Source organism: Gallinula chloropus, assembly GCF_964237585.1.
Source record: "Gallinula chloropus genome assembly, chromosome: 23".
In the NCBI taxonomy this organism is placed as follows: Eukaryota; Metazoa; Chordata; class Aves; order Gruiformes; family Rallidae; genus Gallinula; species Gallinula chloropus.
In genome coordinates this window covers 8,580,047-8,606,082 of record NC_140108.1, presented here as the reverse complement: position 1 = coordinate 8,606,082, position 26,036 = coordinate 8,580,047, and the positions used below count along the sequence as shown (strand labels likewise).

The following is a 26,036-nucleotide window of genomic DNA, read 5'->3' as shown; positions in this document are numbered from 1 at the left end:
CCTGAAAGCTTACTGTCCAAGTTAATATGCAGCACTTGGGCTAAAAGACTGTAAAATGCTTAAAGAAAATTAAATAATATTGAACAATTTAACAGATTTAAAATCTTGACAGTGTCGTGTGTATTGGTAGATGCTTGAGAAATTGGGGAAGAATTTCTTTCATGTATGGAAACTCAAATATATAGAAACTTTGGGCAGTGAAGTCAAATTTGTTAGTTCAACTTTCTTCCTTTATTCTTGTGCCTGTAGACAATAGGTAAAGCTTCAGCATTTGAGGAAATACTTCAATTTATTCTACAAAAAGGTTCGCTGCTGATATATGGGGGAGGTGGAACTTGTGCAGAGCTTGCATTTGGGGCTTTAATATCTAGGCAGAGTAGGTTCCACATGGGAGTACTTGGGTACCTGATTATTTGGAGCTTGTCATTAGTCTTGAACTTGACATACTACACATTCAGGATATCCAAGATTCAATTATGTAATGATTGCAAAAAGAAAAAATGTGTTTCCTTATCAAATGGAGTACTTTTCTTGAAGAAAAGGAGAATACACCTTAAAAACACCTTAAATAAATTCAGGAACTTAGAAATATAATTAATTTCTTCCAAACATTTTTGAAATTTTAGGCAAGTCCAAAGATGTGAGAAGATGCCCAGTGATCTTCACATTTGCTTCTAGTCTGTCTATTTCCTCTTCACTCTAACTCATATTAGAAGATTGAACTTGTACAAAATCATAGGTCAGAAATTGGTTTTTGTTTGCAACCCTGGGGATCAATTTATAAAATATAAAGCATTTGGACATGTTTTCTTCAGGCAAGATGGGGTGTTAAGCTGTATCACCTAGCTATCAGTGACAACCAGTTTACCTGGGTACATACCATGGAGAATCCAAGATTTAATTTGTTTTTGATTTCTCAGTCTATTTATCCTGTAGTATTCTCTTGTTCCATACCCTGCTGTTGTGAATTAAACTCAGAAGGGCTTCACTCTGGAGAAGCCAGTTGTTGCTGCCCTCTGTCTCAAAAGGTGGCCCAGACATCTGCTGTGCAGCAGCTGCCTTGCCCCTTCACAACTTGGCGTGTGAAGGAAACCAAGGTGGGCAAATTGTTTATTACCCTGCACTGTGCTGCAAAGCTGTGATAGTTTGGGATCTGGTTAGTGAGCAGCTCAGCTCTTGCAGAAGATGAAGGAACTTAAGAAAGCAAGCTGAGGCTGAAGTTAGAAACAAGAACTGTGGTTTTTCCCCCGTCAGAATCCTTAATATTCTCTGTAAGGTGACAGTGGCAGATCTTCAAAGCTCTCTCCATTTCTGTTTTTAAAGTACCACGTTGATATATTCTTTACTGCAGTTAGTATGTTTCCTGTTTTAAAGGCTCAAACCCATCCTCTTGTCAAAAACTCCAAGGTTTTGCACAACAATAGTGCCCATGGGCTCCAAGGTTTTGCACAACAATGGTGCCCATGGGCTCCAAATAAACATGAAGCAGTGCTGCTACAAAGGAGATGCGCGGAGGAAATCGCTGCAGAACCTTAAGAGTTACAGATTTCACCTCTGCTTGCTGGCTGCTGACTATTGAACAGACTTTGCTTTCTGACTTCACTTTGCACATATCTTTCCCTAAAATAGATCAGTTGCCTTCTGATGTTTTCAGTTTTGTCTTGGCTAATTCCCACTCTGGTTCCTAACCTTATTAGTACTTTACTTGTTCTCTTTTAATTTTATTTTCTTCTTTCTTTCGATGCCCTAACTAGATGCATACTATCTAGGGGAATACAACTGCTACTTAAAGGCTAATGCCACAAGTTTTGAGAGGGTTAATGCAACATTATGAAAGAAGAATGTCCAAGGGTGAAAGCGAGTATTTCCTGTTGTACCTTTGTGCTTTGCGTTGTGATATTGTCCCTGGGTTGTACTTGAAGTTTACCTTTCCTATCAGCATTAAGCGTTGTTGCACTGTCTGCTCCAAACACCACTTTTCAGTCTGATAGCTTCAAGGTCTCCTGCCTTACTCTACTTTTTAGTCTTTCAACCTTGCTTTTCTTGTTCCTATTCTTCTGTACCTTAACTTACTTTTTATCAATGGTACATATCGAATTACAGCAATTGCTGGAAGAAACCAGTGAGCTACTGGAGTATATAAATCATTGGTATTAGAACTCAATGGAACTGCTTGCACATGGATTAAAGATGGGTGATGTTATTGCAGGGCTAAAGTATTGCTTGGTCTCTTGACTAAAAAGATCAGAGCAGTTGTGCCATGTTTTAATATCTACTGAGTACTCTTTTCTGTGCTATATGCATATAATACGTTTTGTTGATCGTTAAGGACCACTGAAATACTACTTCCCTTAAGACTGGTGTTTCATGGTGAGGCTTCTTTCTGTCAGTGCTCTGTTAACTTCCATTGAAGATCAGTGTGCTGTTTGAACTCCAAAGTTCAGTGAAATCTATGTATTCTTTTTATTAATTACCTGACAATAAGATCTTCAGCAATTGTAAAGCATATTTTTCTTTTTGATGATCTCTGAGGCTGTTTTGTACTTACTGCCTCAACAAAAATAGGGGAGTTACATGATAGCAGTTATGGCCAGAAGGTAGCTATCAAGTCTTGTTCAGCCTGTCTCTAGGATGGAATACCTTTCTTGCTTCTATTGGATTTTTTAATTCATGATTATTTTTGTAAAAGCTTAATACATTAGAGCTTGCTTACTTTCTCAGAGCCCTTCTAAGAGCAGAGAGAAGAAACCATGTTACTGAGGTACTCTATCAGGATTCAGTCCTAACAATGAAAGGTATTTTGGATGGAACTCTTGATCCACACGGTTCGGGTTTGATAAAATATAAACTGTCTTCCTGCTTCTGGAAACATGATGTGTCATTCATTCGTGTTTTGAGGGCCTTAGTGCAGTGAGACATGTGAGTATCTGAAAGTCTGTGCCTGCATGCGTGGACATGCTTTTCAGAAGAGAAATTGTCCATAAAAAACCACCTTAAATGTCTCCCTTAGCTGAAGAATAAGGGTGTGTTGATTTGATTGGCTATTTCTTCTGATTTCAAAAGGCTTGACTTTGAAGGATGTGAAAAGTACTGTAGATAAATGTAGCATTAGGAAAGTTGGTTGTATTATTTAAGAGGACATAATAAATAGGAAGCAGCTGATTCTCCTTTGACTCAGTTGACTCTTTACTAGCTGGCATGTGTAGAATGAAATGGATGATTCAGCTTCTGTTGGTAAAATAGTTGAGCAGAAATTTATGGAAATAGAAAATACAATAATAGGCATTTATAAATGTGTAGTGCTTACTGATTTTTATTAGTATTTTTCATGTCTAATTTTGCTATTTTTGCTTCTGGGTTTTTTTTTTAATATTGTAAATAAGTGATCACGTAGCCCATTTCCTCCTCTAATATAATAAATACTGTAGAGAAGATGTTAAAGTATCTACTGATGTCACTGTAACCGTAGTATCTGAAACAATACATGATTTTTAACAAGGTTGAGAGGATGGTGCAAACACAGAGGTGTGGCAGAGCTGAGAGAAACACCCTTCAAGCTTTTGGAAAATACTTGTTCTTCTCTTACACTCCAGCCCTCAGTCAGTGGCAGCTGGTTTGCCTGATGGATTTTATTGAAATCTTCACGATTTGGGTAACAGGAGGTGGTGTAATCACCTACCCCTGTGCCAGTTTTTGCATCTAGCCATCCGTTCGCTTGGGAGCTCAGTGCAACCCATCCCGTCATATGCTGTGCTCTCCTCAGCACCTACTGTGAATTATCTGGGGAGAGCTTGAGCAGAACATCGTCATGCTAAATACATCAATCCTCATGGAGACTTTTAAACATATTTAAATTACAGAAAGTTAACTGGAGACCTCCTAGAAAATTGACTTTAAAAAAACCTCTGGAAGCTTCATGAGACTTGAGAAGAATTGTGTTTCTTAATAGCATTGTAACTTACTACAGGCATGTTCTTAAACTGTGGTTTACAGACTTGTTTTGATATCTGAATAAATGTGTTTCAAATGTTGATTTTTTTTCTTCTTTATTAAAAAGAAACAAGTATAAATGTTTAGGTGTGTAACATTGTCATTTGCTGTGTTATGATTCTGTCACTGCCTTGGAACGCTGGGGTGATGTACAAGCTGGCCCCACAACAGCATGCTTCCATTTTAGCTTCTAGGAGAAAGATGTACTGTTTGTACTGGCATTCTGAACTGCCCTAAACCTGTCACCTATAGATTCAGCTGATATAGGTGAGAGATTACACATTGTCTGAAAAGATAATCCCGATACTGTGGCATTACCTTAGGTCCCCTGGAGAAGAAATGATGGATTTCTTGGTTTGTTTCTGGGGTTGATTGGGGTTTTTTGCATTATTTTGTTCAGCTTCTCCGCAATGACACTGGTGATAACACTTTACCAACCTTCCTATATCTGACTGATTTTATATTATAGTTTTACCTTTGCTCTTTTCCTCTTCTGCCTCCTTAACATTTTTAAATCCCAACTATGAGATTGTTCTGGTTATTAGCAGCTTTCCAGATAGCACCTGCTATACATGTTTTTTCCTATTAAGCTCTTAAGCATTCCTGATGCTAAAGGGCTTATGTTAAAAAGTGTATTTCCTCAAAAAATCACAAAAAATAAGTTAGCCCAATGCTGAGGGGATAATTGCTATGTTTTAAAAAAAGAATAATGGAAGGAACTGTGGTATCTGGATTAATGGCACAAAGCCTAGTTGGTTCATATTAGCAGGCCTGAGAAAGTAACTAAAACTTTTTTGATTTGTTTTTAGTAGTTAGTGCAAAGTTGATGTATTTTTGGCTTAGTTTTTGTTTCTGCAGCTCATAAATAGTTGCTTGCCAGATGATGTTTGGGTCCTGCAATATTTGGTTACATGTTCTTAGCTCTGTATCTAAGCTTTGTGTCTAAGGTCTCTTTTTTTTCTAAAGAGTGAGAAATGAGGTGTGTGTCAGTGATGCTGGCGTACAGGCAGGACTGCCATAGCCCTGTTGTGTGTGTGTTCTGACCTGTTTAGGTAAAGAAAGATTCTGGTCAGTGTACAAATGAATTGAAAATGCCAGTGAAACCTGGGGTTAATGATAAAAAAGGTTGAAAGAAGCAATGAGAGATGATAGTTGAGGTAAGAAACAACTGTACCGTTACTGTAAGGCTCTGCAGATAGAAGCATCTAGTAATAGATGCTTAGTCATTTCTGTGTTGGTTAATTAATAGTAATATATTCTTCCTGAATGCTGCCTGGGTTTTGTTTTTCAGTTTGAAGGGAGATGTCTAGTACTATGTGACAAAAAATTGCTTGGTTTAGGATAAGGAGATGGTTTATCAAGTGACAATTTTCAGTAACATTTTTCTGATTAACTAGAAATTTGTGCACAAGCAGAGTTGAAGTGTTCCTGATTACTGAGGGGTTTTGCTTCTAAGATCAAGAAAGAAGACAGCCAAAACCATCGCTGGCCAGTTTAATAGAATTGATGCAGTTTATGGATAGATGAGTTGCTCTTCAGAAGGAGTAATTGTCAGTAGGTAATTTTGAAAAAAGGAATAAAACCTGGAGTATTATTTTGACATTCTTAATAAATGCAAGTTTATTGAAAACTCATACTAAATATCGGTCATCTTTGTTCTTAAAATAAGTTGGCTTCCTATGCCTGCCACTTACCAGGAAGGATTAGAAAGCTCTTAAAGGTGAATTTCTTTCAGAGCAAGGCAGAAAAGAGGTGTAAGAAATGTTTTGATTGAGTTGCTAAAGTAGTAAGAGTTACTAATATTCATGAAATACTACAAAGATCTCCCAAGACTTGCTCTTCCTAAAATGTGTGGTTTGAAGCATTTAGCTTTTAAGCATCTGTTAAACTTGTAATAATCAGTTTTTATTTTTTACATAAGTTCTCTGCTTTACGTAGAATTAAGATGATTTTTTTAATAATGCACGTAGGTTGCAGATGCCTGTAGAAGGGATTAATGAAGTGACCTGTTACAGTCCAGATTTTTATGCTGAAATATTGCATCAGTGATATTATTTTTTTTCTTAAATGTAGGTCATGGGATTAGCATCAGGAAATGTGTTTTGGCAACATGGGGATGCTGACTTTCATGAAGACAGCTTGAGTTTGTTCACTGCTGGTGGCAGAAGAGGACAGGCTGCTTCACTATAGAGCTGTTTATTGAAAGCATGTGTTCCTGCCATGATCTTAAGCATTGTTGTCTGCTGATTAGTATTCTATTTTGAGAAAGTGGTAAGCTATCATAGAAACACAGGATGGTTTGGGTGGGAGGACATCTTAAATATCAACCAGTGCCCCCTGCCATGGGCAGGGACACCCCCCACCAGCCCAGGGTGCCCCAAGCCCCATCCAACTCGGCCTTGAGCCCTGCCAGGGATCCAGGGGCAGCCCCAGCTCCTCTGGGCACCCTGTGCCAGGCTCTTCCCACCCTCACGTGGAAGAATTTTTTTATATCTAATCTCAGTCTGCCCTCTTTAAGTGTAAAAAGGTTTATTTTGAAATACTTGTTAAACAGAGGGAGTGATGAATCCTCAGGTCTTAAAAAAATGTAGGCATGCAAGCAAAAGGTGATGGATTCTGCATGTGTAGCTAGATATAGCTAGGGTTTGGTGATCAGTAGATGATGATGTGTTGCTTTACTGGGTGGTGGTAACCTCTGGTACATTGAAGAATTTGCACATAAAGTTAACTTCTGTGAATGACTTTGTAACGCTTTTGGAAAAGAAACATGCTGTGCTTCTGAGGCAGAAATTAAGGTCTGGGACTTTCAAATGCAACTGTCTTATTAGATTCTGGCTTTGTGATGTCTTGTAAAGTTTCCAGATTTCTTAATATCTAGTTTCTCCTCTGAATTTTCTGAAATAAAAGCTTAAATATTAAATTTTTCACTTTTCTGGGTACTGGCAGCCATTTATAGTGGATGCAGTTTTGGGGGGTTTTGTTGTTTATGGGATTCTGAAGTGCTAAAACTGCTCTTCTCACTGCTTGGTGAAAGCAGATTGATGGAAGGCCATATTGATTGGTCAGAAGCTGTTTTGTGTAGATCTCTTACCCCTAGATTTTCCCTTTGGATGTGCATCTTTGTGTGAATAAGGTTACTGGATGAAGGGACGTAGCCAGAACTTTGGAAGGACCCTAGACCTGACCTTTAATCTTTAGTCAGGTATCTCCCCGTGTTCTCTGGAGCTATGAGAACTTTTTTTCCCTAATGCAGTCTTTCAGATACACCAAGCAGAGTAGAAAATAGGGTCCAACTTCATAGTACCAAGTCACAAGCAGAGCTCAAATGTGTTTTTCTCAAACTCTTGTGATGTGAAACAGGAGAAGGATTTAATTTACTAGAGCAACTCGTCTTCAGACAGAGCAAACACCAGAAAGCTGATTTTTTTAGAATCTTATGTTGCCAGGTATTGAGCTATACGTGATGATGAAGCATCTGTGAAATCAGTTCATTCAGTTGCAGGTATTTTTAGCTTCTGTAATTGTTATTTTGTACTTGCACACTCTATTGAAAATGAAAGTTTGTTAGCTTTTTAACCAACTAATGTTACTGTTGTATAATGAGCGTTAACACTTATTGACCAGATATCCGCCTGGGCTGTGTGTGCTTCACACTAATATATGGAAAAATGTCGACTGGGCACAATGACTGCTTCAGCTGGAAGCTTGGCAATTCTTCAGCACAAGAAGCAGCCAAGACCTCCCACAGAAACAGTCCAGCCATGCTAGCCTTTGCCTACAGAAGTGTTTTCGATTAAGTTTTTCAAGGGGTAGTACCAGCTAAGAGTGTCTTTACTAAGGTAATCTGTTTCTGCAAACCTGTTAGTAAGGTAGTGTTTGCTTTTCAAAGCTTATACACTTGGAAATCACAGAAGTAGCAGATTTCCCAGAAGACATCAGATAAATGAGAAGGAGTTGTATCCGTTTGCTTGAGCATATTTAGATTGATGAATTTGTAATTATTATTTTATACTTCCATAGGCTGTCCTTCAAAGCTGCTCTCGTAGGAGGTGACAGCAAAGACTAGGCTTTCTGGAATGCAAATCTCTACTCAACAAGAAAAGCCTAAACTAGAATTAACTGTTGGAGAAGCAGGTACAGACCCCAAGTTTCCAGCTCTCTGATAAAGCTGTTTATGTTGATAGGACAAAGCCATCAAACTGAGGCTAGGTTAGCTTTTTTGTATATAGAATAGCCGTAAAGAATAGCTTTAAATTTCAGGCTTCTAATTACTGTTGCCTGGTGGCATAATTAGCATTTCACGTTGCTAGCAGGGATTTGAAAAAGTTCTATAATCTCTTGGGCATCGAGTTACTGTTTTGTGATAATAATCAGCTATGTAGACTATAAGAAATAATTTTAATAAACTAACTTGCAATTCCTGGCTTCACAGGCATTAGCTCTACCGTGTAGTTGATATTATAGTAGTGATGAGCATTGGGTACTCTAACAGAAGCACCTGCATAGTAAATTAGTAACTGCCTGCCTACATACAGCTGTCCTTTCTGGGGATAAGATGTATCCCATTCAGGTGGGTCCATGTTGATAAGGCACATATACTAGAGTAGCAGAGTAACATCTGAAATTGTTATACCTTAATAGTAATATTGATGTTTGCTAGTAGGTTCTTTGTTGGGCTTTTTCCGCTCCACTGAAATCATCTCTGGTTGAATGCCCTGGATCAAACAACCTTGTGTGCCACTCTTGCAGGAGGATGTGTCATGCAAGACGTTTTTTCAGATTCAAGTAGTGCAGTGTGGTCATGGAAACTAGTCTGTACTAGTGTTGGTTGAAATCCATTTTAAACTGCTGATAAAGCCACTCAAACTACACGTGACCCAGGAGGCTGTGCACATCGATAAATCCCCCTCTGAGCCTTCTTCAGGTTCAATGTGTGTCTCAGCCTCTCCTCATATCAGAGATTCTCTAGTCCCCTTATAATTTTCAAGCCCCTTTGCTGGACTTCCCAGTAGCTCCATGTCTCTCTTGTGGTGGAAAGCCTGGAACTGGACACAGCAGTCCAGCTGTGACATTTGCCTCCCCTGAGCTCTCGGCAGTGCTCTTCCCAGTGCAGCGCGGGATGCTGTTGGATGCCTTTGCCGTCAGGGAGCATTGTTGGCTGGTGATCAGCTTCCAGTCTGGCAGGACCCCCAAAAGATGAAGTGGTGTACTTTTCTTGGGCACTGGTTTGGGGTGGGATCCCTCCTGCAGCTGTGCTGGAGATCTCCCTGCTAAAGAGGAATTGGTGGTGGCTGTGTTCCTGTGACAGGTGCTGCTTATGAAACCTCGTCAAACCTTGTTCCAGGGGCTGAGCCAAACCCTTGGTGGGCAGGTGTCTTTGTCCTGTGCCTGGCCTCCCATGAGCTCATGTAGGAATTGATGGTGTGTTACAAGAGACTAGAATGCTTCAAATACTGGCCTTGGCATCTAGTCAGTGTATGTGTAAAGCACTCTTAAGAAGGTGCGTAGGTGGAACTAAAATACAGAATATTTGGGGTTTAAGTCTCATTGAATCCATAGGTCAAGAAGGAAAATGTATTTATGCAGCTAATGGCTTTGGAGAGGGCTACAGTGAATGTATTCAATCTTCTTAAGAAGTTGCTTAATTTTGGAGGATTGTTCAGATTTGCTATGTTAAAGTAAAATACTACTAAATGTTTTCTCTACTCTTCAAAGTCCCTTTGTCCCTTTTCTTCTGTTCCTCCCTCTTTTCTTCCCTGCTTTCCCCAACTTCATGAAGAAGTTGTAGTGTCTTCTGCAGAGGAGTCTTCTTCACGTGAAGGCTTATGCTCTGATGGATATTGGAGTTAAATTTTTAGGCTGGGTTGTCCCTTCAGTATAACAACTTCAGTACCTTTTGGTTTATTTAAAAAAAAAAAAGGCTATTTAGGCTGACAGCAGTGAGTGAGAACCTGTAGTAGGGCTGCTTTACCCAGAAATGATGATGCTTTTGGCTTCTGGACTTACTCTATTCTGTGCTGCTTTACTTGAAGCAGAACGCTGTGGGAACATGGGGACACTGGGTACATTAACCATGCGTAGGGCTGGCTGACCTCCAGGTCCTTTGGTATAATGGTTTAACCACTTGAACTGTGCTTAAAGTATTCTGTGGTACTTTTTGTTCTCTCCTGCTTTAGAAACCCCAGTTCCTGATGTTGAGAACCTCAAGCTCTCAGCTAAGCAGGGTTATAAGGGCTGATTAAGGAGAGTGCATGAAGCTTGCTGCAATAACTTTCTCTGTGCTGAACCAGTACTGTGGTGCAGTGAATGGGTTGGCCTGTAATTTTCACGTTGCTTTTACCTGGCTAAATTCTTGTTAAAAATGGAAGCTTGTGGCAATGCAGATCTTTTTTTTCCCTCTTCCCCACCCCCCACCCCCCCCCCAAGTAGCTTGCCTACTTTTATTCTTAAATGTGCTCCATCTTTAATGTAGAATTGAAAATATCTCTGTTGCCAGGGTTGTGCTCTGCAGGCATCACAGGCTGCTGTCAGCATACCCAACTGAAAACTGACTTGAAAAATAACCTAAACTTTGCAGAAGTTTGCTGTTATGCTTCCTTACTCTTCTTGCAGGCTGGTTAAAGTAGCTTTTTTTGTTTTGTTTTTGTTTTTCTTTTTTGCAGAAGGCATATGAAATCTGCAACACCTCTCCTGCATTAATGAGGGTGCAGCACAGGACAATAATGGTGTGTGGTTTGGTTTTTGCTATTGTGTATTCTGTGTGCTATTAGTGTTCCAGGGTAATTTTACTTGTTTACACTACAGCTAATTCCTTCAGAATTTCATTAGACTTTTATTATCTCTGCAGTGTTGGGCTAATTTTTCTGTCAAGCCTTCTGACAGTTGAATTTAGTTGCTCTCTCTTCAGAACTTGAAATGGTTGTGTCGTGTTTGTGTTAGTGGGTGGGTGGAGTTTGGCCTCTTAAGTGTGAGTTACTGTTTTATGTCTAAAAGTGTGTTGTTCTGGCAGGAACAAACAAAACTGCTTACACTGTGATGGTTTCATAATCACAGTATTAAACGGTTCATCTATAAATGAGCTTAGATGAGGATGACCCATATCCTAAGTAGCTTAACCTCCATACCAGACACTGCGTGGCTTGTAAATTTACCAGCTTATAATGACCCTGTAAAATCAGAAAGACTCATTGCATGCAAGCATTTCAGTTTAAAGTGTATCAAACTGTAGAGTGGCTTTCTGGTTCAAGATTATTTTGCTTCAGTACATTCTTGCTTTGTGCTTAGAATAATCTTCCACTGTCCTGGTGCAGTGGCTCTGAAGATCTACACTCAAGGATCCATTGACATACCCGTAGCCCTTGTCTTGCTGTGCGATAGGGACAGATTGCAGATGTTTTGGATGTATAAGAGGTTGTCAGTGTTTCACATCTTGGGGTGAGCTGTGATTATTACTTTGTGCTGCCAGAGGGAAAAAAAATTGTTCTGAAATTTCTTACAAGAATTTTTTTTCACCTTCCTACAAAGGCAGTTTGTATGTTAGCTCATTTCAGTCTTCCAGACTGTGAGTGTGCGAGTCACTTAATGTGTTGGGTTTTTACCTCTCTACTTATCTTTAGTGACCAGAAGCTGTAACTCTTCCAGAAGTGTTGTACTCTCACGTGAGCTCATTAGGTTTATGTAACTTCTTTGGATAAAATAGATGATACCTTGATATTTAACTGTGTTTAGAAAGCAAGCATGCCTCAGGAACAGGATTGAGCAGAAATAACTCCAGTGCTTTGAAAATGCAGGTGGGGGGGACACACACCTTGTAGTGCAGTGAAAACTACAGCCTTGTATGAGTGAGGTGATGTTTTCTTACAGTCCTAAACTCTGTAGTATTATGGACCTCTGCATTACTAGGAAAGGAGAATTAATGATCTGAGGATTGCAAGAATTTTCTTGGAAAAAGAATGTTAAAAGCTTCTTGACACGAGCAAGTCTTTTGGTTGTGTTAGTGCTATTAAAGCACTGCCCATTTCCTTCATGAAGATGAGCTGGCTGTTTAAGATACCTAACACAAAATAAGCTGTGCTTTAATAATAGCATATTAATCTCTGCAAGATTTGTTAAGAAATTGGTGTTATTTCTTGGTAATTGTACTGATTCTGTTTTGTTTTCTGTGTTTTTTTTTCCAGAATTTACATGTTTGACAGCAGCAGTTGGCTTTCTACTGTAGTGAGAGAAAATGTAAGTAGAGAAATAGAATAACTTCTTTTTTTTCTAGTCCTTGAGAAACTCAGGCTATTTTTATAAAGTGACTAGCTTAAGGCTTTTAGCTATTAATCTGTGCAAGCCTAAAGTACCTGTTTTTACTATATCATACGTATTCTTATGTCAACAGGAAGGATTTTGAAATGGCCAGGAAACCTGGTAAATAATAGATGTTAGTGCCTGCCTTCTTTCAGAAATGGAACTGGCAAAGCAGAGGGAGACCACAGATGAAACTGTTTCATCTCAGTGGGACAGGGAACTGTAATAAATAAAATGATGAGAATAGTTATTCTCTCATGCATGAAAAATTACTTATCCACCATGTTTGACAAAAGAAGGCCAAATTCCTTCCCAGCCAAGTGACTTTGTCAAACGTTCTCTTCACTGTGTCAGTATTATTTAAACACAACCTAAAATTTTCAGAGTTTATATTCTGCATAATCATAATTATTACTGATACTTCTTGGAGCGGTGAAACCTTCGTTATCTTCCAGACTATAGCTTCAAATGTTTCTGCCTCTTGTGAAGCCCCTTAGTCTGTTAGGAGCTTTACTAGTGTATTGTATAGCAAGTATTTGCTCAGCTAAGTTTTTTACTTTCAATTATTAGATGTTTACCTGCTTTTCAAAAAGCAAGCAGCAAGCTAGCCCCCATCTCATTCTCTAAACCTGTTTTCTGAGGGGTTCTCTGATTAGTTAGTCTAGGGTCAATCCTAGACACCTCCAGTGGTTTTGTTTTCCCTGTGCAGGCAAACCAAACTCCTAGTATTCTGGATAACCTTTAGTTTTAACCTGTGCTGGATATGAAGCCAATGTCTTTGGGCCATTCAGTGCGTGTTCTACAGGGATGTGTCCCCCTCCACCCAACTAAAGTTGTGTGATTATGTATGTTCCTTAAGTTGTGTTCCTGTACATGTTTTCTATGATTTCTAACGTCTAAAATTCTCTTTTTTGTGTTTTTTTTTGTGAGGATCAGAAGGCACACCGAGTTGTTTTTTTTGTTGTTGTCTTCTGTTTTGGATTCTGTAAATGAGAGAAAGGACACCTCAAATTTGTTCCACAGGCAATTCTGATCTATCTTACTGTGGACTTCTATTCAATAGAAAACAGGAATCAATATATACTTTGATTAACAAAAAACCGCTCAGCTTTTCAAAGCCAAATTAATGTCAAAACGTTGGAACTAACAGTGGATTGTGTGTAATTCCTTTGTCATTGTGAAAACATACAAACTGGTGTGCATGTTGCTAATAGGATTTATGGTATCTAATAGATTAGCACAGCTCCCTTTAATCAGATGACCTGCTATGAGACTGTCTGGTAGGCATAACATGAACTCGTTAAGGCTGTAAAGTTTGGGCTCTGTTTTTGCAGATTACGTGTTTTGCTTTTTTTCTGGCTGTTTCATACATATCTGAGTGATCTGTATTAACAGGAAAGATGTTGGGTGAACAAATATCAAGACGGCCTGTTCATATGGGAGAAGGTTGGACAAATCACCTTCTTACGAAACTACTGTACAAGGGCAACACTCTAAGAATATAACTTTAAACCCTCCAGGTTACCAGGCTGCATCAACAATAGTCTGGTGGGATTACTTTACTTTTTGGCAGTAGTAATGTGTAGTAAAAATACCTTGTAGCAAACCAAGGTTGGCCATCAAGGGATAGAAATTCTAAATGTTTGACTTGATGATAGCTGTGGTTTCAAATCTGTCTTCTCTTACTCTGTAGAGATTATTCACAGGGCAGGCTCTATCCTTATTTGTTCTCTTGTATGTGAATGATGTGAGAAAATAAGTGCCTAGTAAGTGTTGCCTCATTGCTGTTACCAGGTAGTAGTCTCAGAGAGGAATTTTATTTAACCAAGAATATATGTTTGTATGAGTTGTATGCAGTTCTTCTCATTTCTCTTACAATGTAGGTAAGCATCAGTCTGCATACAAATGTGATAGTATTAATGATATCTTGGTTTCAGTTACTGGGATTAATTGGATAAGCAGCTTGAGCTCTGGAAAGGACACTTAAAGTTGTAACAATGAAATAAGTGAATTTGAGTTCTTCCTTAGCCTTTGAACTGCTCTATCACTTTTCTGAGTAGTGATGTTTACCTTTAAATTAGTAGCACCATATGGGGATCCTAAGTATATCTCCATTTGCAGGGAGTATGTGGACGTTCTGTAGATCTCACAAGGCTTTCTATTCAGTTCAAAGATTTCATGCAGAGTCGTTCAACATGTAATTGACTGTCTGGACACACACAGCTTTCCTCTTGCATAGGAATATGGTTTGTGGCTTAGAGAAAACCAAACCCAGAAGCTGTTACTTCAAATGTGATGAATCCCTTTGAGATAGTTGAATCATGAAGTTTTATCATACATGGAAAGTAGCAAATTAGGCTACTTCAATACTTGATTTTTCCTGTAAGGGAAACAGAGGAACAAAGTGACTCTTCTATGGGTGATTTAGGAGAAGAGATTAGAGAGTTGGGTTATTTGGAGTAGTGAAGAATAGTAAACTACCTTGCAAGTATGCATATTGTTGTCCCTAGCAAGAAGAGAATTATCTGCAAGGTATACTTGTCAACAAGATTAGGGGGAATTAGGCTTAGAGCAGAGACACTTAAGCACTTCAGCCTCTGGAAAGGTCTTGAGTGAGTTCAACAAAGTGAATGTGTTATTCTTGAGAAGCCTGCCTTCAAGTAACATATTCAAAAGAAACGGAGGTAAGCATGAATTTGGCTCCTACCTATTTCTTCACAGCTGTGGTGGGAATTTGGGAAAAAGGAGTGTGGAACTGGAGTAGTGACATTTTGCATGAGGCTTGCTTCATTTAGAAATTTAGTAACTTTTCAAAACCCCAGAAAGAGAAGCATCATCCCTACCAGGCTTACAGTTTCTCTTGGTAACCTTTTCAGTGGGATTAAATGCCTTTAAAACATGGTGAGAAAAAACGCATAGAATTTAATTATATTTGATTGTGCTAATTTGCAATGAGCATAGACCATATATTGAACGCTCCCTGCTTGCTACTTCTGTCTGTAATGAGAACAAATCTGTATTAAAAATTCCTATGTATCAAGACTGACAGTAGTTAATAATATTTTTCCCATGCATTTTCCTGACCTTACCTCTTCATCTTTTAAAGATTTTTTTTTTCTTAATGCTAGATGCTAGTAAGAAATGCTGGATACTTGTAAGCTCTGCTGAATTACAGTGCAGCTGAAAAGTACACAGGAGGATGGAACCCCTTTTTTTTTTGTCCCCATGAATCTAATATTTCAGCCATAAATTTAATTGCCTAAGAGTTAGTGTAAGAGAAATAGGGTAGTAACCAAGTTGGTTCACTGGTTTTCCCATAAATTTTATAGTCTGCTTCAGATACCTATATTTTAATGCCCTTGGCTTCATTAGGATTTTTGCTTCCTGAGTGGTAGGGAGTTCAGTCATGTTGGCAGGAATTAGAACTTCCTGTTGATGTCGAAATAACAAAGAGTACAAAGGGAATGTGGAAATCTGGTTTAACCAATTCCTATGGATGCTGTCAGAAATGCAGCTCAGGGTTTGGAGTTGCTGGAAATGTGTAAGGGCTAACTTGTGTATCTAACCTCAAGAGACAGAGTTACCATGGGGGTAGGTGCTTACAGATGGGAAAGACACGAAGGGCTGTATGCATTCAGCTACCGTTTGTCATGCACTGAATGTCGAAACCAGTCCTACCAATTAAGTGACTGAAGGTCAAGAGCCATAGAAGCTGCTCAAACAATGGTAGTTAACTTCCTTGAACTCCTTGATACCTGTGATAGTGGAGATGGTATCTTGCATGTAGGTGTAAAGGTTTCTGCAGTGTTGGTAAACCATTTGAAGTTGTTTGTTAAAGGGAAGCTTTCTTTAAAACATTACTGAGTGACTGTCTTGATGTGGAGGTCACAAGAAAGCATTTTAGGATCTTGGCTGCACAGTGGGGAGGGCAGGTTGTGTGTATGCATGTGTGTATGATAAAGTGCATGTCTGAAATGAGTCTGAAGTCATTCTGATAGTGTATTTAGTGAATTGTTACAAATTGTGAAGGAGTTTGGGTTGTTCTTCCCCCGCGTGAAGTGGGACTTGGAAGAGAACGGAGGCAAAGTGCTGTGCCAGCCAGAGAGCTGGCTCGAATTCCATGGGTTTCTTCCACAACAGCAGCACAGGTATGGTTACAGCGCTGGGCCTTTGGAGGTGTCACAGAAGTGTTCTTCATGTGAAGCAGGACGTGTATGTGCTAGCTAAGCTGTGACAGCCCAGCCACTGGGCAATGTGATTTATGTCCTTTCAGCAGCTTCTACAGCTCTATTAAAGCCAGTGCTTCTGCTTGACTGCAGGAGACACTCAACACGATCGGGCTGCTTCATCTGGCTTTGCCATATGCAGCAGTACTCTTCACTGCCTGCTGTATTAAGCAATAAAGCACAAGCATGAGATAATCTTGCACGATCTGTTTGAACGATTATCAATACTGTGATAGGCGCTTTATATATATCTAAACATATAAACTCAGTATATACAGATACTTCAGAATGAAAGGGCTCAGTTTCTGTGAAGTGAGCTTTCTCAATATGACTCTAGCCCTAGGATTAGTGCTCATCTGCTTTGGCCTCTTGCTGTTCTCTGCAAAGAAGGTTTTCTCATCTAAATGCAAGAGAATTCTATTGTGTAGTGAGCAAATTCTGGCAGAAATAAATTGGTGCTATTTTAAACTGTATGTTACAGGAGAACGTATCTGCTTTGACTGACATTAGATTATTCATCCTATTATATTTTTAAATAGAGCTGCATGTAAATTTTCTATGTCATTACCTGTAACTCTGCAGCTGGAATTATGGTATCCTAAATCTTTATCTTAATCCTGTTGCTGAGTTGCCATGACCTTGAGCTGATCACTTAAGTTTTGGATCGTGTGATTTCTTTCTCTGAAATAGGAATGATACCATCTCTAAATTCTTTGTACTCTGCCTGGAGAGGTTGATATTTACTTAGTGGGAAATGGGCTTATATATTAACTTAGAGAATGGCAGAAGTAGAACTGGATATCAAAAAGCTAAAAGATGTGAAAAATTGCAGTGTATTCTTAAGAACAGTCTTTAGAGTATATATACTATTTCACAATGTGTCTCACCACCAAGAGCTGTAGGCTGTGACGACTGCAGGCAAAAAACTGTAGAGGCCCAACCGCAGAGTGTTTTGTATTGAATGTAGAAAGAACAAAGCATCTTGGGTATAGGATAATAAAACACCCTTGATGGGTTTTGTCTTAACTGGCTTTTGGACTAAGCTGAACAAGCAGTCTTAAAAGGGCTTAAAGATGACCCTGGAACCAGAAGAGAGAAAGAAGAGACCTAGTTTCACAAGAAAGTGAAAGGGCTTTGAAGCAGGGGTTGGACTCATGACCTTTAAAGGCCCCTTCCAACCCCACACATTCTATGATTTGAAGTTGTGTGGATGGAGGCTTTCTGAGGGAGGCTAACTAAAATTCCTCTTCTAAAACATTTTTGATTTCAGAGAAGAGTATAAATTTGTAAATGATGGTATGACAAGATCTGACACTTGTTCCTCGAGGTCCTTGGCTTGGAATATTGCCTACTATGAAGAGAGCTCCTAGACAAGTGGTTTTGTGAGATAGCAATATTTAGGGAGTGGTAAAGTCTTAATAACTCTCTTGAAACTTTTGCTTTTGACAGTGATGTTTGCTCTACTGCTTTAATTTGCCTTCACAATATATTCTCTGTTACCATGACTGGATAAAATTCTGGAAGTTATCCTCCTCTTTCTCCTTGGATGGAAAGGGCTTTAGGAAAAAAAACAAAACCTGCATGCTTGCAAAGATAAATAAGCTCATTACATCTTAACAGTGTAAATTTGCTAGCAAAGCATTTACTTTATTTAATAGTAGAGGGTCAGTTCTACTGTCTGTATGGCTAATAAAATGTTTTTAAAACACACTACCAGTATTTGTTTATAAAGTCCAGGTGCTCTAACACTTGAGAACAGAACCAATTATCTTGTTCATGATAGAAGACAAACTTCATCAGCACATTTCTTCAGCATCTTATATTGGTATCAAGCTGCAGAGACTTTGTAACAAGAAGTTAAAGAAAGCTGAGTTTTAAGTTTGGAATGCTAGTGAAAATGCCAACAGTATCTTTCTGGAACAATGATTTTTAAATAGAAGTTGTGTGCTTAATGGAAAATGCCTACATACTTGTTACAGTGGAAAACAGCCCAGTAGTTGAGGAACTCTGTAGGCAATAGCTGGGATTTTCAGTGACAGTTACAAGTCTCTGTCTTGCTGGCTGCAGAGTTCAGCAGGCAGAGGGATATATGGTGGTAACTTGGTGCTTACTGATGCTAGGAAAATAGTCTGTCTCTTGGCAGTGGTTTCTCAAATACCTCCCTTCACCCTAACATTCAAAAAAGAGTCATTTTATTCTGACTGTATGTTAATGTTAAAATAAAAGTAAAAACCTGAACAACCTTTGTGAGTGATCACCTTTTATCCAGATGCCAGCACAGCGTTTCTCATCAGTGCTGTGTAACAGACAGTGTCCATAGTAGATTTTTTTACAGCATTTTGCAAGTGTTTGTGTCAGTCTAAAAATTTCAGATGCTGATTTTTTTGATAGGAGGAGGATTCCTTAACTCTATTCTGAAGACCTACCAAGTAGTTCTGACGTTTTTCTCCAGCATTAGTGTTATTTGCTGGGAAGTTTGAGTTTATATAAGACTGAATCAGAAAAACACTGATTTAGAAAAAGTAAAGAGAGGCCTGGAAGAAAGGAATAAGTCAATTATATTTTATTTACTGTGGCTGGAAAAGTGCTGAGCATGTTCCTGTATGGTAACATCTGACTCTGAAGGGATTTATGGAAAAAATATTTTCACCTGTATTCCAGTACTTATAAACCAACCTGCCTTTTCTCAAAATGATGTTTGAGATGGTCAATTGTCTACTCTAATACTTTCAAGCTATGACTTCTACTAATTCTCATTATCACCTGTCTTTCAGATTTCTGGTTGTTTTGGAGGTGGCAGTGCAGCACACCTTTAGCACAGGAAAATGAGTGAGCTTGACCAGTTACGCCAGGAGGCTGAGCAACTGAAAAACCAAATCAGAGTATGTATTGTATCAGTGGGTCTTGAAGCCACAGGAGAGAGGAATGGTCATTTGTGCATCTTGAGGGGAACAGAGATGGACAGAAATGATGCATGAAGTTACATGCTTTCACAGTGTCAGTGTTAATGTGGGTATTTAGGGTGACCACATGTAACTGCTTTAGGAAATTACTTTTGGGTCTTTATTATTGCTTAGACAGTAAGTTACATAAATCATGCACAAAAATGGGTTAGATTAAAATTAATGTTTATTGACGTTTTTCTGAATCAATGTTAAGAAACCTCTTGTTTAAAATGAGGTCAGCTATGAGGTTATTCAGAGTTTTGTCCAGTTAGCCCTTGAAAACCTCCAAGGACAGAGACTGCATAGCCTGTCTAGACAAGCAGTTCCATTGCTTAACTGTCTTTGTGGTGAAAATTGTTACCTTTCTCTCAAAATAAATTTTCAAAGTTAAAGCTCAATGTGCTTTGACAGCAGACAGCGTTATTATGTTTATGCTGCAGTTATAGGTCCTTCTGGATGACACAGAAATGTTTTCTGAACTTTGTTTTGAGGGTGCTTGATCAACTTCACCAAAAATAGATAGATTATAAAGACATGTACAGAACTTCTTCTGACTTTCTAACTCTCTTCCATTGCAGGATGCTAGGAAAGCATGTGCAGATGCCACCCTGGCTCAGGTAAGCATTTAAGAGTTTAACATGAAGTATGAAGAAAGAAAACATGGTCTAAGAATTTAAATGCAAGTTAATATTCCCCCTCCCTGCCCCCTATTTTTTTATTCTGCCTTTAGGTGATTTTTTTTTTCCAGAAACAAGTACCTTATTTCTGTTTGTCCAGTTTCTGACATCTGTAGAGCTGTAGTTTCTGTAATTGACTTGGGCTGTATCTCTACTGCTCTATGGAAATGAATGCAGGGGATTCCCAGTGTTCTGCTGCGGATGTGGTAGTACCACAGTTGTGTTCCTGTGATAATCGGAACCATAAGACCTGCTGAGGTTAACCTACTTACTAATTTCTACATGATGCTGCACTTTTGTCTGCACTGCTGCTGAACAGGAGCCTACCACCTCTGCATCGTGCTGTGCGTTCACATTTTGATCCCATTGGCTTGGCTTCAGTCACCATTACTTTGGGCAGAGAGAAATCTGTACTCTCTAGTACATCTCCTGGAGACACAGTGGGTTTTTTCCTAGAAACCTGTAGGAATTTAGACTGCAACAGACTATTATGGTGTTGGAAGAGGTGGCTAAGATTTTCTTGTTTTCTAGCTATATCATAAATCAGTTTATTCTTGTCATCTATGTCAGCCCATTTGCTTGAATATTGACTATTAATCCTGTGTGTCTGATTTAAGGTAGTTGGGACAGTAGTGGCTGATGACAGTTTATTAAAAATGTGACTAAAATGTCAAGTGAAAAAGGTAATATCAGTATTTCTTTCAGTGTATATATAACTTGTGATCTCATTTTATGGGAGGCACAATGTTGCTTTTGATGAGGCAGTTTTTTAAAACTCAGTATTCAAAATGAGGGACCTTGCACTGGAATGTTGGTTTAATTGTAATTGTGGATGATGTGTTAGTTCTGCAACCATGGAGTGAAAAAGTCAGTGTCTGCCACCATTCCTGTTTCAGATCACAGCCAATATTGACCCAGTGGGGAGAATTCAGATGCGCACTAGAAGAACACTCCGGGGACACCTGGCTAAAATTTATGCAATGCACTGGGGGACTGATTCCAGGTGGGTGCTGGCGACACCGAATCGGATCGTGCGGCTTCACTGCTCTTTGGGAAGCTCAGTGCACAGGACTCTCTCTTTCTTCTGTTCCTACCACTAGGAACCATTAACTCCAAGAGAATTAATGTCACTTTTTCCCTCCTAATGTTCACATTTATCATCCAAATCTAAATTTGGTGTCAAAATACCAGTCTTCATTTACTTGCCAGAAACATATAGTTGTGATACCACATGAATTCTGAGGAACTGTGGAGATAGAGTAGACTTCATTATCAGTTGTGTCTTTTCCTTAAATGCTTCCTGTTAACTACTGGTGTTCAGTTAGAGAGCAGCTAAACGATACTACTAGCAGCTACTTTAATTCTCTTTTCCTCACAATTATTCTAAGGCACACTGAATTTTCAAACTTGACTCAAAAGAATATGCTGCTGATTCCTTGTAGAGGAAAAATAATCCCTTTAGGAAGGTTTAATTTACAGCTAGCGAGTTTGTAAGTACAGCTAGCCTCTTCCTACTCAGAGAGTTTCAAAGGAAGTTTGATGTTGTTAGTAAAGTAACTTTGAATGTGTGTAAACAAGCTGTGCTTTATGAAAGAACTACATGAACTCTTGTGTGTACACATACAATAACTGCCCTGAAGCAAAATAGCCAAGTACTTAAGAAAGAGCACATCATAAAGATAAAAAATTAATGCTGTGTTATACTTCCAGTTTCTGAATTTAGTGCTTAAAAATCAGAGCAAACACAGTTGTTATTGTGAGTGAAACATCAGTGTTGTGCACCTCAGTTTTCTTTGCCTGGGAAAGAAGCTCCTTTCTCACAGATGTGCGGAATTCGTTGCTTTGGGCATCTCTTTGGCATGAAGCTTATTTAAAAGATGGGGATTGAATTTCTTTTTTGGCAAAAGTATTTCAAGACAGCTCTAAAACATAACCAAGAGGAAAAAAAAGTTAATCCAAAGAGACTGAAGTATTGTGGCGATCATTACATTGTTCAGCTGGGAAATTATCATAAGACAAAACATGAAACAAATTTGAATACCATATTGGAGTCCTTTATCCAAAATAACTTCAAAAATGTTTTTGACTTCATGAGCTTTTCATGTCAGTATAGCTAATCTATCTCTAAACATATTAAAAGCAGGTAAGAGAGGTCTGAATGATGAATTAGGTGCATCATGTTTCAAACACGATTGCTGGATGGAGGGATGAGGTTGTGGTGGTTTAGATTAAAAATCTTCCCAATGCTACCCCTTCCTTTAGGGATATCTTTGTGGCATTTCATTTGCATTGTATTTCAGTGCTGACATTCATTTAGGGGTTTTGGATGTCTTAGAACGTAAATTTTTGGTTTAAATGTAGGAAAAAAAAGAAAAGAAATTGATGGTGTAGATTCCCAACCTTTGTGAATCTGAAGCCTGCGTGTAGAACACAGAAGCCTTGATTCCATGCAGGTTTTCTCCCTCTGTTTTCAGGATTGAGATGTTAATTGCATGGCTACAGATTTTTCTGAAGTCAGAATGTGTTAAGGTGTAGGTGTTCCATCACACCTTTCCATAATGTTTAGCATTATAATTGAGTGCTTGCAGAATTAATCTTCGTAGTGCTAATAATGGAATGGGGCAGTGCTGACCTGTACTTAGGGCCAAGGTACGTGAAACCACTTTGAGCTGAGACAAAGGCCATCACAAAGGTGATCATCACAAAGCTGTTCTTTCTGTTCTTCCTGCAATGATTGTGTTTACCTCCTGTTTCCTCTCTAGGCTTCTAGTTAGTGCCTCCCAGGATGGCAAACTTATAATTTGGGACAGCTATACTACAAACAAGGTAAGACCAACTCTTGTGTTGCTGTGTAATGCAAGTGTAAAGACAAAGGAAACATTACTTGTCGTGATATTGGCTGCTTTACTTTCATAGGCATAAGATTAAATGTTGAATTCTTCAAGCACAATGAAGTTAGCCTTTAAGGAATACAGCAGTGTCTGAAGTGCACTGTGCATGGAAATGTGCACCACAAATGGAAGACAGTGAAATACTCAGTTCTAGAGAAGGTTTTGATTTGTTTTGATATCACAGAGAAATTGATCAACAGAGAGCAAGAAGTAATCAGCATGTTGCACCAGAAAGGTCAGAGATTTAAGCACAGCCATAGCAACTTGTTCTCTGCAATTAAGTATTGAAATTCCCGCCATGTCTAATATCATCGCTTTCTGCTTGCAGTCATGTGGTGCAGTGCAGGATTACTTTTACTTTCGTGTGACGGGGATGGGTGTTTACTGGTTATGGTTACTGTTACCAGGGTTAGCAAAACTCATCTGCTGCCCCTTTGGGTTGGGTTGTTGCAGCTGCTGAAGCCGGTTGTGCACAGCAGTGACTTTATTTCAAGCAGCTCTTCCTGGCTTAGCTCTTCTTAGCCTTACAACCAGTTTTGCCAGTGCACCTCAGGAAGTGCATGCTAGAGAGGAGAGAGAAGCAGAAACAACTGCAGCAGCAACTCCTGCAACTAGGATTGTTGTTGAAACCCAGTTGTGAAACTAATGAATCTGGAACTTCAGTAAAGAGTAATAATCTCTTATTACTTTAGTAACAGTATTATTACAGTTTGCAAAATAAACCTCCTTTTTTTGCCTCATCCTCCTCCTTTGACCCCAGCACGCAGGTAAATGTGATCTAAACTGCTGTGCAACTGAAAGATGGTAAAAAAATCACTATATGCCATGATTTCCATATTGGTATCTTCATTTTTTTCTGTGAATGCAATTATTCCATGGCATAGACAAGAGGCAGAGAGCAGCTTTCTTATCTGGGGAATGGAACCTGAGGTTCTTACTAGATTGGTAAAACTTTTACTAGAGCCAGAAATGGAACTCTTCAGCTACAAAAACATCCTCTCTCCCATCCCTTGTGGCAGTAGTGATACTGAGCAACTGAGTTGAAAACAAAAAAAACCCACTACCACCCCACCCAAAAAGAACTAAAAAACCCCCCAACGAAAGCAAACCTCAAAAAAACCAAACCACAAACCCTTTAAAAACATAGGTAGCAAATAACTTGGTGTTGAAGCAATATGAAATTTGGCAATCCTAATGATAAAATAAAATGGGACAAGGTGACTATTCTGATTAGTTCCTTGGTAGAAGATTGGAAACAATGAGCTGGTTGTGGTTTGAGTGCAAGGTATTTGCTTTTTAACTGCTGATTGCTGCGGGATCACTGATCACCGTGGCAGCAGAGGAACACAGCCTCATCTGTACTCAAGAAATACATGAAGACTTTAGACATTGCATGAATTCCACAGTACATATAAGAGTATGCTCACGTTCTTAAAGATTTTATCAACAAATTTAAAATAATGAATGCAATGAGTTAATACGACAGAACAGGTTTAGCTTCAATAATGTGCTGTTAAATAAAGGGGTTTTTGAACACGGAATGACAAGGAAATGTGGGGTAGTGATTTAAATATGAAGCTTGATTGCTTGTCGTTTGTTTCCAAAGAAGCATTTAAATGGCAGCAAAGATGCTATTTCCTTACTTGTTCGTTGATAGCATAGCATCTAAGCCTGGAATTGGCAGTTTTGCTGACTGTACTTGGAAGTCAATATTTTCCTGAACCTATAATAAACCAATAGTAATCAGAGCACTGAAATGAAATAATTTAGTTTTCATGAAAACTGCTGATTAAACTGGATTCAGGAAAGGCAAGTCTGAAGTTTTAATGATGTCATTACTTGATCTGACAAGCTATATATGCAAGTTACCCTCAAAATATTTTGGTACTCAGCCAGGCATCTTCCTTTCCCCTACACACTACTGTTTTCTTCTTGTCCCTTGTACAAACATGCTGTATGCCTTGAGACCGGTGAAGAATGTCCTGATGGTAAATCATTGGATCGGTTGCTTTGCAGATGAAATGCATTAATGTATCTGTTTCAGGTGCATGCTATTCCCCTGCGTTCCTCTTGGGTCATGACTTGTGCATATGCTCCTTCTGGAAATTATGTGGCTTGTGGTGGTCTTGATAACATCTGTTCCATTTATAACTTGAAAACTCGTGAAGGGAATGTACGTGTCAGCCGTGAACTCGCTGGTCACACAGGTGAGTGCCTGTTCAAGAACAATTTGAGTTACCAAAGCACATGGTGAAGATACTTTTATTTAAAAAAACCTTTCAAAATATGATTTCCTACTTCAAAAGCTATGCTGAATTGTGCACCTCTGGTTCTTGGGTGGGACCTTCGCTGCATATTTCCTGTTTTCAAACATTGGGTTTGTTTTTCCTCCATCCTTTTAACAAACTGTTTTTAAGAATGATACTCTGAACCAAAGAAGTGTAATGAGAATGTGTTTAACTTTTCGTAAGCAAAGCAGCTGCCTTCTGGTGGAGCTATTCTTTAGCCACAGAGATTTGAGTTCTCATTGCTTCCTCTTCTGTTTGTCCTTCTCCCCAGCCTACTGTAGCTTAGTTTTTGCCTTCAGTTTCTGTTTCTAAGGTGGACTGTCTTGTGATTAATGAGACTACACAGAGAGACTTGCAGGCTTTACCTGGTGAAATGGGATATAAACTGTAGCTGCAAAGTTCTCTTAGTGACATGTGAAGCAAAAATAATTTTGTTAGGTAAGAGGGATTGTAGAAATACAGGTGTTACAGCTTTTGAAACAAGAAAATCCCTCATGGTACTTAAGCTAGTATTTAAGTGTGTGAAATGAGTTGAAAAATTATCTTTCTGAACAAACCAAGGGACTCAGTGTCACAAAGCAAACTCCTTGGCTGAAGATACTCTTGATTCCTAAAGAATGCAGAGCTAACAGAGAGGAGCACCTTGTAAGCACTAGTAACCTACAAAATGTGAACTGCTTTTGTATATGGTCTGATAATGGTCAGTTTGTGTATTTTGTGAATGGGA

At 38.9% G+C, this 26,036-nt stretch overlaps 1 protein-coding gene across 2 annotated transcripts in view; it reads left to right on the top strand.

Annotated features, from left to right (window-relative positions):
* GNB1 (G protein subunit beta 1) overlaps positions 1-26,036 on the top strand; it is a 44,402-nt gene that overhangs the window by 9,087 nt on the left and 9,279 nt on the right. For both annotated transcript variants that reach the window (XM_084274613.1, XM_084274612.1), the window contains exons 2-7: positions 12,168-12,219; positions 19,283-19,390; positions 20,032-20,070; positions 21,027-21,133; positions 22,893-22,956; positions 25,066-25,228. In XM_084274613.1, the coding sequence (XP_084130739.1) occupies positions 19,334-19,390; positions 20,032-20,070; positions 21,027-21,133; positions 22,893-22,956; positions 25,066-25,228 (430 nt within the window). In that variant the 5' untranslated portion in view covers positions 12,168-12,219; positions 19,283-19,333. The remainder of the gene's footprint in view (positions 1-12,167; positions 12,220-19,282; positions 19,391-20,031; positions 20,071-21,026; positions 21,134-22,892; positions 22,957-25,065; positions 25,229-26,036) is intronic.